The sequence below is a fragment of the Rhodnius prolixus genome, unplaced genomic scaffold (genome assembly GCF_049639745.1).
Source record: "Rhodnius prolixus isolate KJV_2025 unplaced genomic scaffold, Rpr scaffold_9, whole genome shotgun sequence".
Classification (NCBI taxonomy): domain Eukaryota; kingdom Metazoa; phylum Arthropoda; class Insecta; order Hemiptera; family Reduviidae; genus Rhodnius; species Rhodnius prolixus.
In genome coordinates this window covers 5,831,820-5,844,781 of record NW_027411604.1, presented here as the reverse complement: position 1 = coordinate 5,844,781, position 12,962 = coordinate 5,831,820, and the positions used below count along the sequence as shown (strand labels likewise).

Here is a 12,962-nt window from a genome sequence, read left to right as displayed (position 1 = left end):
TTAGGCTTAGTTAACCCTTTAGAAATGAGTGTAAAAGTTATTAATACGGTAGAAATAGGCAAAGCATCAAACACCTTAGTATGGAGACTTTTTTCCTCCAATAGGGTGAGTCCCAACACACAAAAACCTAGAAGAATTAGTATTTAGGCTTAGTTAAGCCTTTAGAAATGAGTGTAAAAGTTATTAATACGGTAGAAATAGGCAAAGCATCAAACACCTCATTATGGAGACTTTTTCCCTTCAATGGAGTGAGTCCAACGCACAAAAACTAGAAGAATTAGTATGTAGGCTTAGTTAACCCTTTAGAAATGAGTGTAAAAGTTATTAATACGGTAGAAATAGGCAAAGCATCAAACACCTCATTATGGAGACTTTTTCCCTTCAATGGAGTGAGTCCAACGCACAAAAACTAGAAGAATTAGTATGTAGGCTTAGTTAACCCTTTAGAAATGAGTGTAAAAGTTATTAATACGGTAGAAATAGGCAAAGCATCAAACACCTCATTATGGAGACTTTTTCCCTTCAATGGAGTGAGTCCAACGCACAAAAACTAGAAGAATTAGTATGTAGGCTTAGTTAACCCTTTAGAAATGAGTGTAAAAGTTATTAATACGGTAGAAATAGGCAAAGCATCAAACACCTTAGTATGGAGACTTTTTTCCTCCAATAGGGTGAGTCCCAACACACAAAAACTAGAAGAATTAGTATGTAGGCTTAGTTAACCCTTTAGAAATGAGTGTAAAAGTTATTAATACGGTAGAAATAGGCAAAGCATCAAACACCTCATTATGGAGACTTTTTCCCTTCAATGGAGTGAGTCCAACGCACAAAAACTAGAAGAATTAGTATGTAGGCTTAGTTAACCCTTTAGAAATGAGTGTAAAAGTTATTAATACGGTAGAAATAGGCAAAGCATCAAACACCTCATTATGGAGACTTTTTCCCTTCAATGGAGTGAGTCCAACGCACAAAAACTAGAAGAATTAGTATGTAGGCTTAGTTAACCCTTTAGAAATGAGTGTAAAAGTTATTAATACGGTAGAAATAGGCAAAGCATCAAACACCTTAGTATGGAGACTTTTTTCCTCCAATAGGGTGAGTCCCAACACACAAAAACTAGAAGAATTAGTATGTAGGCTTAGTTAACCCTTTAGAAATGAGTGTAAAAGTTATTAATACGGTAGAAATAGGCAAAGCATCAAACACCTCATTATGGAGACTTTTTCCCTTCAATGGAGTGAGTCCAACGCACAAAAACTAGAAGAATTAGTATGTAGGCTTAGTTAACCCTTTAGAAATGAGTGTAAAAGTTATTAATACGGTAGAAATAGGCAAAGCATCAAACACCTCATTATGGAGACTTTTTCCCTTCAATGGAGTGAGTCCAACGCACAAAAACTAGAAGAATTAGTATGTAGGCTTAGTTAACCCTTTAGAAATGAGTGTAAAAGTTATTAATACGGTAGAAATAGGCAAAGCATCAAACACCTCATTATGGAGACTTTTTCCCTTCAATGGAGTGAGTCCAACGCACAAAAACTAGAAGAATTAGTATGTAGGCTTAGTTAACCCTTTAGAAATGAGTGTAAAAGTTATTAATACGGTAGAAATAGGCAAAGCATCAAACACCTTAGTATGGAGACTTTTTTCCTCCAATAGGGTGAGTCCCAACACACAAAAACCTAGAAGAATTAGTATTTAGGCTTAGTTAACCCTTTAGAAATGAGTGTAAAAGTTATTAATACGGTAGAAATAGGCAAAGCATCAAACACCTTAGTATGGAGACTTTTTTCCTCCAATAGGGTGAGTCCCAACACACAAAAACCTAGAAGAATTAGTATTTAGGCTTAGTTAACCCTTTAGAAATGAGTGTAAAAGTTATTAATACGGTAGAAATAGGCAAAGCATCAAACACCTCATTATGGAGACTTTTTCCCTTCAATGGAGTGAGTCCAACGCACAAAAACTAGAAGAATTAGTATGTAGGCTTAGTTAACCCTTTAGAAATGAGTGTAAAAGTTATTGATACGGTAGAAATAGGCAAAGCATCAAACACCTTAGTATGGAGACTTTTTTCCTCCAATAGGGTGAGTCCAACACACAAAAACCTAGAAGAATTAGTATTTAGGCTTAGTTAACCCTTTAGAAATGAGTGTAAAAGTTATTGATACGGTAGAAATAGGCAAAGCATCAAACACCTTAGTATGGAGACTTTTTTCCTCCAATAGGGTGAGTCCCAACACACAAAAACCTAGAAGAATTAGTATTTAGGCTTAGTTAACCCTTTAGAAATGAGTGTAAAAGTTATTAATACGGTAGAAATAGGCAAAGCATCAAACACCTCATTATGGAGACTTTTTCCCTTCAATGGAGTGAGTCCAACGCACAAAAACTAGAAGAATTAGTATGTAGGCTTAGTTAACCCTTTAGAAATGAGTGTAAAAGTTATTGATACGGTAGAAATAGGCAAAACATCAAACACCTTAGTATGGAGACTTTTTTCCTCCAATAGGGTGAGTCCCAACACACAAAAACCTAGAAGAATTAGTATTTATGCTTAGTTAACCCTTTAGAAATGAGTGTAAAAGTTATTAATACGGTAGAAATAGGCAAAGCATCAAACACCTCATTATGGAGACTTTTTCCCTTCAATGGAGTGAGTCCAACGCACAAAAACTAGAAGAATTAGTATGTAGGCTTAGTTAACCCTTTAGAAATGAGTGTAAAAGTTATTAATACGGTAGAAATAGGCAAAGCATCAAACACCTCATTATGGAGACTTTTTCCCTTCAATGGAGTGAGTCCAACGCACAAAAACCTAGAAGAATTAGTATTTAGGCTTAGTTAAGCCTTAGAAATGAGTGTGAAAGTTATTGATACGGTAGAAATAGGCAAAGCATCAAACACCTCATTATGGAGACTTTTTTCCTCCAATAGGGTGAGTCCCAACACACAAAAACCTAGAAGAATTAGTATTTAGGCTTAGTTAAGCCTTAGAAATGAGTGTGAAAGTTATTGATACGGTAGAAATAGGCAAAGCATCAAACACCTCATTATGGAGACTTTTTCCCTTCAATGGAGTGAGTCCAACACACAAAAACCTAGAAGAATTAGTATTTAGGCTTAGTTAAGCCTTAGAAATGAGTGTGAAAGTTATTAATACGGTAGAAATAGGCAAAGCATCAAACACCTCATTATGGAGACTTTTTTCCTCCAATAGGGTGAGTCCCAACACACAAAAACCTAGAAGAATTAGTATTTAGGCTTAGTTAAGCCTTAGAAATGAATGTGAAAGTTATTGATACGGTAGAAATAGGCAAAGCATCAAACACCTCATTATGGAGACTTTTTCCCTTCAATGGAGTGAGTCCAACGCACAAAAACTAGAAGAATTAGTATGTAGGCTTAGTTAACCCTTTAGAAATGAGTGTAAAAGTTATTAATACGGTAGAAATAGGCAAAGCATCAAACACCTCATTATGGAGACTTTTTCCCTTCAATGGAGTGAGTCCAACGCACAAAAACTAGAAGAATTAGTATGTAGGCTTAGTTAACCCTTTAGAAATGAGTGTAAAAGTTATTGATACGGTAGAAATAGGCAAAACATCAAACACCTTAGTATGGAGACTTTTTTCCTCCAATAGGGTGAGTCCCAACACACAAAAACCTAGAAGAATTAGTATTTAGGCTTAGTTAACCCTTTAGAAATGAGTGTAAAAGTTATTAATACGGTAGAAATAGGCAAAGCATCAAACACCTCATTATGGAGACTTTTTCCCTTCAATGGAGTGAGTCCAACGCACAAAAACTAGAAGAATTAGTATGTAGGCTTAGTTAACCCTTTAGAAATGAGTGTAAAAGTTATTAATACGGTAGAAATAGGCAAAGCATCAAACACCTTAGTATGGAGACTTTTTTCCTCCAATAGGGTGAGTCCCAACACACAAAAACCTAGAAGAATTAGTATTTAGGCTTAGTTAACCCTTTAGAAATGAGTGTAAAAGTTATTAATACGGTAGAAATAGGCAAAGCATCAAACACCTTAGTATGGAGACTTTTTTCCTCCAATAGGGTGAGTCCCAACACACAAAAACCTAGAAGAATTAGTATTTAGGCTTAGTTAACCCTTTAGAAATGAGTGTAAAAGTTATTAATACGGTAGAAATAGGCAAAGCATCAAACACCTTAGTATGGAGACTTTTTTCCTCCAATAGGGTGAGTCCCAACACACAAAAACCTAGAAGAATTAGTATTTAGGCTTAGTTAACCCTTTAGAAATGAGTGTAAAAGTTATTGATACGGTAGAAATAGGCAAAGCATCAAACACCTTAGTATGGAGACTTTTTTCCTCCAATAGGGTGAGTCCCAACACACAAAAACCTAGAAGAATTAGTATTTAGGCTTAGTTAACCCTTTAGAAATGAGTGTAAAAGTTATTAATACGGTAGAAATAGGCAAAGCATCAAACACCTCATTATGGAGACTTTTTCCCTTCAATGGAGTGAGTCCAACGCACAAAAACTAGAAGAATTAGTATGTAGGCTTAGTTAACCCTTTAGAAATGAGTGTAAAAGTTATTGATACGGTAGAAATAGGCAAAGCATCAAACACCTTAGTATGGAGACTTTTTTCCTCCAATAGGGTGAGTCCAACACACAAAAACCTAGAAGAATTAGTATTTAGGCTTAGTTAAGCCTTAGAAATGAGTGTGAAAGTTATTGATACGGTAGAAATAGGCAAAGCATCAAACACCTCATTATGGAGACTTTTTTCCTCCAATAGGGTGAGTCCCAACACACAAAAACCTAGAAGAATTAGTATTTAGGCTTAGTTAAGCCTTAGAAATGAGTGTGAAAGTTATTGATACGGTAGAAATAGGCAAAGCATCAAACACCTCATTATGGAGACTTTTTCCCTTCAATGGAGTGAGTCCAACACACAAAAACCTAGAAGAATTAGTATTTAGGCTTAGTTAAGCCTTAGAAATGAGTGTGAAAGTTATTAATACGGTAGAAATAGGCAAAGCATCAAACACCTCATTATGGAGACTTTTTTCCTCCAATAGGGTGAGTCCCAACACACAAAAACCTAGAAGAATTAGTATTTAGGCTTAGTTAAGCCTTAGAAATGAATGTGAAAGTTATTGATACGGTAGAAATAGGCAAAGCATCAAACACCTCATTATGGAGACTTTTTCCCTTCAATGGAGTGAGTCCAACGCACAAAAACTAGAAGAATTAGTATGTAGGCTTAGTTAACCCTTTAGAAATGAGTGTAAAAGTTATTAATACGGTAGAAATAGGCAAAGCATCAAACACCTCATTATGGAGACTTTTTCCCTTCAATGGAGTGAGTCCAACGCACAAAAACTAGAAGAATTAGTATGTAGGCTTAGTTAACCCTTTAGAAATGAGTGTAAAAGTTATTGATACGGTAGAAATAGGCAAAGCATCAAACACCTTAGTATGGAGACTTTTTTCCTCCAATAGGGTGAGTCCCAACACACAAAAACCTAGAAGAATTAGTATTTAGGCTTAGTTAAGCCTTAGAAATGAATGTGAAAGTTATTGATACGGTAGAAATAGGCAAAGCATCAAACACCTCATTATGGAGACTTTTTCCCTTCAATGGAGTGAGTCCAACGCACAAAAACTAGAAGAATTAGTATGTAGGCTTAGTTAACCCTTTAGAAATGAGTGTAAAAGTTATTAATACGGTAGAAATAGGCAAAGCATCAAACACCTCATTATGGAGACTTTTTCCCTTCAATGGAGTGAGTCCAACGCACAAAAACTAGAAGAATTAGTATGTAGGCTTAGTTAACCCTTTAGAAATGAGTGTAAAAGTTATTGATACGGTAGAAATAGGCAAAGCATCAAACACCTTAGTATGGAGACTTTTTTCCTCCAATAGGGTGAGTCCCAACACACAAAAACTAGAAGAATTAGTATGTAGGCTTAGTTAACCCTTTAGAAATGAGTGTAAAAGTTATTAATACGGTAGAAATAGGCAAAGCATCAAACACCTCATTATGGAGACTTTTTCCCTTCAATGGAGTGAGTCCAACGCACAAAAACTAGAAGAATTAGTATGTAGGCTTAGTTAACCCTTTAGAAATGAGTGTAAAAGTTATTGATACGGTAGAAATAGGCAAAGCATCAAACACCTTAGTATGGAGACTTTTTTCCTCCAATAGGGTGAGTCCCAACACACAAAAACCTAGAAGAATTAGTATTTAGGCTTAGTTAAGCCTTAGAAATGAATGTGAAAGTTATTGATACGGTAGAAATAGGCAAAGCATCAAACACCTTAGTATGGAGACTTTTTTCCTCCAATAGGGTGAGTCCAACACACAAAAACCTAGAAGAATTAGTATTTAGGCTTAGTTAACCCTTTAGAAATGAGTGTAAAAGTTATTAATACGGTAGAAATAGGCAAAGCATCAAACACCTTAGTATGGAGACTTTTTTCCTCCAATAGGGTGAGTCCCAACACACAAAAACCTAGAAGAATTAGTATTTAGGCTTAGTTAAGCCTTAGAAATGAGTGTGAAAGTTATTGATACGGTAGAAATAGGCAAAGCATCAAACTCCTGGATTGCAAATTTTATATCGTTTAGCTGGGAAGATGAGTTTCAGACAATGGTGAACTGGACGGAGATGAAAGGAGTTAATCCTCTTTGTTCGGATGTTCTAAAGCAGATCCAAAAGAAGCAGGAAATTCGCCGTACTTTAATCACCAATTTCGCCGAAAACAGGAAATAAAACGCGTATTTTGATGGATAAAATGTGACAAAAACGTGATAAGAAAGCCCCATTGATCGCCGGTGAGTAAAAGTTGATTATCCTCAATAATTGAAATAAAAAGTGAAGCATATCAGAGAAAGGAATAATTTAAAATTGTGCAGGAAATGCGTTTTAGGAAGTGAGGAGGGTAAAAAAAAGAGTTCCGCCCATTTGAAGGACATTCTAAGTATAAATAGACATTACGATATCAAGTGTTAGAGAAGCAGAATTGTTGGCTGGCCCGATGTACGAGTATGTACATCGACTGGTATGGGGGTGTATTGCACATTGTAGAAGAAGGACTTTCTTAAGGGGCACTTAACTGAGTGAAGATCCAACCTTAATGGTAAGGCGTTGTTGGACTAATACCCACCAGCCGCTAGTAGTAAGGGGGAGGAAGAGGTAGTGTCTGGGAACATGGAACCCAGAACCCACAAGAGTTTGTACCACTTTCTTCGCCACACTGGGGCCTTAATGTCTCCGGCAAAACCACTTTTCTAACTCCTGGAAACCATTTCTTTTTAACGGGCTCCCTACTTCTAATCTTCCTCTCTTTTTATCTCTAACTAAACCGGATGTAATAATATTCCTCTTCTTCCTAAACTTTAACTACTTGTAATTCTTTGTACGCGATAAACAACCTATTTCCTTTTAGTAATAGTAGTAAAATAAATTGACTTCTAAACAAACAACTAAGTATTTTTTTTCTTTCGTTAAACGATGATTTTTTTTCTTCAAGAGAAGCTTCCGAAGTGGATGGCTCAAATAGAAAACTCGTAAGAAGAAGGGCACTCCTTCAAGTACCTTGGCGTTTCCTTGGGTTTCCTAATCAAAGAAAAACACCCTAAAGATCTTGCAGAGCAATAAAAATCGAGCCTAAAACAATAATCCAGACCGCCAAAAACCATCTAGGATTCACAGGATTCCAAACAAAAAAAGGATAAAATTGCCCGAAACTGGAGAGCTATTTCCTGCTTTTCCGACTTGAGCCGAGTTTTCACAATGTAAGATCCTAAGAACCAAATCTCCCTCAATCTTTAAACAATGAATCATGAAGATAAATAAGAGCTTTCTCCTTTTCTTTCCACACAAACTTTACTAAAATCGATCTTTGGGTATGTAACCCATCATCAGGGCCAGATTTAGATGAAAAGAGGTCCTAGGCTATTCCACTTATGAGGCCCTTACACCTCCCATTTTTAAGTTTGTAAATTATATTTTATGTTTGTTTATTAGTCATATGCGTAGAATTTCTGCTTATTTTCGGTTCAGTGTTTTAGTGTTCACTGTTTTTTTTTTGGAATAGTGTAATTTTAATTTTGCTAACAATTTGAATGTAGGCCCCTCTTGATCTTGAGGCCCTAGCCTGAAGCCTAGTTAGCCTATAGGAAAATCCGGCCCTGCCCATTATCCTTTTTTAATAAATCACATCGTACAGTAAAGACTGCAACTAGGTGGAGGAATAACTGATGTCCCAGAAAAACATATAACGGTACCACTGGGTTTTTCCAAGGTCCAACCTTAATGGTTACGCGTTGGACTAATATCCAGATGCTAGTAAAAAGGAAAAGGAGTGCCTGGAACATTGGAACTCAGAACGCACAGGAATTTGTACCACTTACGACTATTCTGTAACTATAATCTGCAATTAGACTTGTAAACAATGCACCAAGCTTATTAATAAAGAGGTATGTGTGATGCCGTCAATTGATGGAATCAATCTAGAGCAGTGATTCTTTTTATTGCCGCGGCACACTTTATAACAATTTCAAAATAAGTATTTTATTTATCCAAAATACACTGTGTAAAATAGTTGTATGTTTATTTTCAATATAAAATAAAATAATATGTTACTACAAAAAACAACAGTATATGTTTATTAAGGGATTAATTACAAGTTAATAATTAAGAATACTTTTAATGAGAAATTTGAGCTTGATGTTTTTTTTTGATAATTACAGTTTATATTTGGTCGTATAAATGATAATGCTACTCTCATATCGTCTTCTACATTTAATATATATAATTTTTATTGTTTGCATTTCTAAAATTTGGGCGGCAAACTTCAAAAACTTTCGCGGCACAATGGTTGAGAATCACTGATGTCTATTGCAGGAGCTGGACCAATAAAGGAGTGATGTCACTTATTCATTTCTTAAAATATAGGCGCCACGGTAGCCGAGCGGTCAAGAGGCGAGACCTGCAAAGCTAATATGCATTGTGATACTGGGCTCGATTCCCGGTCTTGGGCCTTGGGTTTTATTGAAAGGTTAATATGAGAAATTTATAGTAAAGTATGTTTGCTAGTCACCTCCGTCCACGACATCCTAATTGGTAGTTGGACGTAAAGCCCCGCCTGAAAAAATAGGCGATTACTTTACTTTTACTTTACTTTTTTCCTAAAATATCCAGCCTTTAGGTATATCTTCCTTTTCACAACAAAATACATCCGGTACTTGATAAAAACGGAAGTAAATTCTATTTGGACCATCAAGTGGTCGTACAGGTAAATTTCTTAAAATGATTAATAACAATTCAATAATTACCTTCTTCCCGTCCAGTTCGTGTGTTCCTTGTGCCAGAACCTTGTCAACGCTTGACGGATCGGCGAACGTAATGAACCCGAATCCCCTGGAAAAAGAAAAAACTAGTAAAGAAACAACAAAACTTCGCGAAGTTCCTAGTCAAAATAAAAGAAATACTAAAAAACTGAAATTAAAAAAAAAGAATCTTTTACTGTAAAAAACAAGAAACCCTAAATGTACCTAGATTATTTTTCTAAAAGTGCCCTAAAATATTTATGTAATAAATTTACAATATAATGTCATTACAATAATTTATATATATAAATACACTACACAATTGCTACTTTATTATTTTATGGTGATGGTGCTAAAAACATGAGAATACATTAATAAAATTATAAGGTAAACACAAACAACTATGTCAAAAAAAAAAAAAAAAGAAAATCAGCACAGGAAAACTAAGGAAAATTAAAAAAAAAAGAAAATGAAATAAATACTAAATTCAATTGAATTTAACAAAATAAGGCGCTTAGAAAATTTCAAATAATTTGCTTGTTAAAAAGCACCAAATTTCACTAAATTCGTGTATTGACTATTATAGTTTACTCGCTTTGAAACTACACTAAATTCCACTACTGTCCTATTTAAAGTTCAAAAATTCTAAACAAGAAACATGACTCCAATTTTTTTTGAATACAAGGTATTTTTATGAATATATACACATATATATTTATATATATGTAATCTAAAAATAAATAATAACAATAATAATAATAAGTTAACAATTTTAACGATCTCTAACAGATGTCTCTAAAAAATTTTGTTGACCAAAAATAATAGCACTAAACAGAGCTAGTTCTTTGAAATAAAAATGAATTTTTTTTAATAAAAGCTTAAAAATAACGAAACAAAAAATACATTTTTTTAAAGTACTCCAACAGGAATTCATTTAGGAATTCTTCCCTTTCATATTATTACTTTTTTTAAAAAAAAAAAAGGAACAGAAAACTAACGAATTACGGGCTAAAATAATATTGCATATTTTAGAAGATTAAGAAAAAATGTCACAATTGTAACAATAAAAAAATTTAGTAATCACTAATTGCCATTATCGATTGCTAAGATCACCAAGTAATGCGTCTAACTGAATTGAATAAGCTTGCCAATAAAAAAGAAGTTTTAACCAATAAATATCGTCCAACAGCTGGGAAGAAAACAGCTGTTTTGCCAACCAGAATGGGATGATAAAAGCTCTCTTTCACACAGAGACAGAAATAGATACGATTGTATCAAAAAAGACGATGAGCCGTCGTCCATAAGAATCGTTAGAAGAACTAAAAAAGTCAAATCAATAAAACTTAAAAAATTATTCTGGAAGAAACGATTGATTGATCGTATCAAGGGACTGCTTTTATTCTATGATTCATTATTGATTATACTTAAATTTAGATCTTTTTGATTGCATCATCAGAAATGTTGATTTCATCACGTTGTTGTAAAGACTTAGAACTTCCATTTATAGAGTTCAAATAGTCGTTCAAAATTCGCCTAAGTCAAGTAACACTGACATAATGAGCATTAGCGATTTATAGTATGGAGTTTGTAAAAACTGATCAGATTGAAATCTTTGAACAATTAGAAGGTTTCGTTGAATTCCAAAGATACTTAGAAGCTAAAAGTTGTGGTACTAGTATCTTTGGATGAGTAGATTTTTCTCTGAACAAACCATCGTGTTAACTTCTGTTCGTTTATGTGAAAGATTCCAAGTCTAGAAAATGCCCAAGAAAGAGGCCCAAATTGTGAGCAGGAATAATATAGAGGCGGCTTAGAGAGAAATTAATGTTCTGATTGGATTATGTTTGACTCAATTTGTTGGAACCATTCCTCAAAAAAAAAAAAAAAAAAAAAAAAAAGAGATGGATTTTGCCTAGAATTATTGTATCAAATTGAGGAGGCTGGTATAGCTGGTATCATCTTCAATGGTTAGAAGGACAATTCACGGATGATTTCTAATGCCCTACTTGGAGGAACACCCAAATCAGTATTATAACTAGCTGAATAAGTCCCGAATCAAACTTAAAAATATCGGACAGACCAATAGGACTTCAAGATGAAGAAGAAAGCGAAAGGGAATCATGCCCTTGAGTTTCCAACGGCTTCCAAGTTGCCATACACACACACACACACACACACACACACACACACACAATTAGTTGGGTCCTGGCCTCCTCGATTTTAATCCGCCAGTTGTCCCTCTCTCTTGCAGCCGCCATCCAGTTCCTAGTTCGCAATAATTGCCTGGCATCCTGCGTCACGCTGTCATACCATCTCAGTTTCGGACGCCCAACTCTCCTTTTGCGGTCAGGGACTTCCTGTAGTAGCCTGGACGGGATCTCTTCATGGGCCATTCTTGCGACGTGTCCAGCCCATCTAAGTCTGATTAGTTTAATTAACGCTATAATATTCGGCTCTTTTGTCAGAGCAAACAGCTCTCTGTTCGTTCTGCGACGCCAAGTCATGTTCTCACGTATTGTGGGACGAAGATCTTACGCAGTATTTTCCTTTCGAATATTAAAAGGCGTTGTTCATCAGCTTTCGTGATTGTCCAGGTTTCGGAGGCATATACCAGGACAGGGCGAATAAGAGTTTTATAAATTCTTAGCTTGGTTGCCCTGTCCAACTTACTTCTCATGTGCCTATAAAGGCCGAAGTAGCACTTATTCGCGGATATGATCCTCCTGCTGATCTCGCTCGAGACGTCACTATTAGCAGTTACTAGAGATCCCAGGTACACATAGCTGTCGACCTTCTCAAATGTGTAGCCGCTGACTTTAAGGGGACCTTCAAACCTTTGATCATTTGCTAAAAATTTGGTCTTACTTTCGTGGACACGAAGGCCCACACTTCTGCCAGCCTTTTCTATCTCTACAAAAGCTGTTCTTACAACATCGGCAGATCTTCCTATAATATCGAAATCGTCGGCATACGCGAGGAGTTCTATAGACTTATGGTGGTTTGTATTCCGGATTTTCTAATGACCCATTCCAAAGCTAAGTTAAACAATAAACAGGCTAACGCATCACCCTGTTTCAACCCATTAGAAGCTTGGAAGTTTTGGGAGATATCCGACTGAACCCGCACAGCACAGTTGACAGAAGACATAGTTATAGCAACAAGGCGCACTAACTTAGTTGGAATGCTAAGGTCCGTCATTGCTTGGTAGAGCTGGCTTCGATTTATACTATCGTACGCCAATTTAAAGTCTAGGAATAAATGGTAGGTGTTCAACTGGAATTCTCTACCCTACTCCAGGATCATTCTCAGTCCAAGTTGCCATACCCTATCGAATACTTGCTTAACATCGAAAAAGACACCTGGAGCACCACTCCTTCTTTATACCATAAATTCTCCTGTCTCTTTTCAAAATAACAATGTCTTTCTAAGTGGTATAGCGTTTACAGCTTTTTTTCTATAAATTGAAACAAGTCATTGCCAGTTCAATGATTACAGCAAATTTCACTTTGATTAAAAAGTTTTAAATAATTAAATACTTAACAAAATTTTCATGTTTTTTCAAAGAATAGTAGGTTTTTCATGTGGGGAAAATATCAAAGTAGATATTATCTCTTTTTTCTTGATTCATTAGATTTTA

General features: G+C 35.4%; 1 protein-coding gene across 11 annotated transcripts in view; it reads right to left on the bottom strand.

The window, feature by feature from the left end:
* The window catches only part of Rbp6 (RNA-binding protein 6), a 1,109,038-nt gene that overhangs the window by 531,705 nt on the left and 564,371 nt on the right, over positions 1–12,962 (bottom strand). For all 11 annotated transcript variants that reach the window (XM_074128249.1, XM_074128251.1, XM_074128246.1 and 8 more), the window contains one exon: positions 9,332–9,416. In XM_074128249.1, the coding sequence (XP_073984350.1) occupies positions 9,332–9,416 (85 nt within the window). The remainder of the gene's footprint in view (positions 1–9,331; positions 9,417–12,962) is intronic.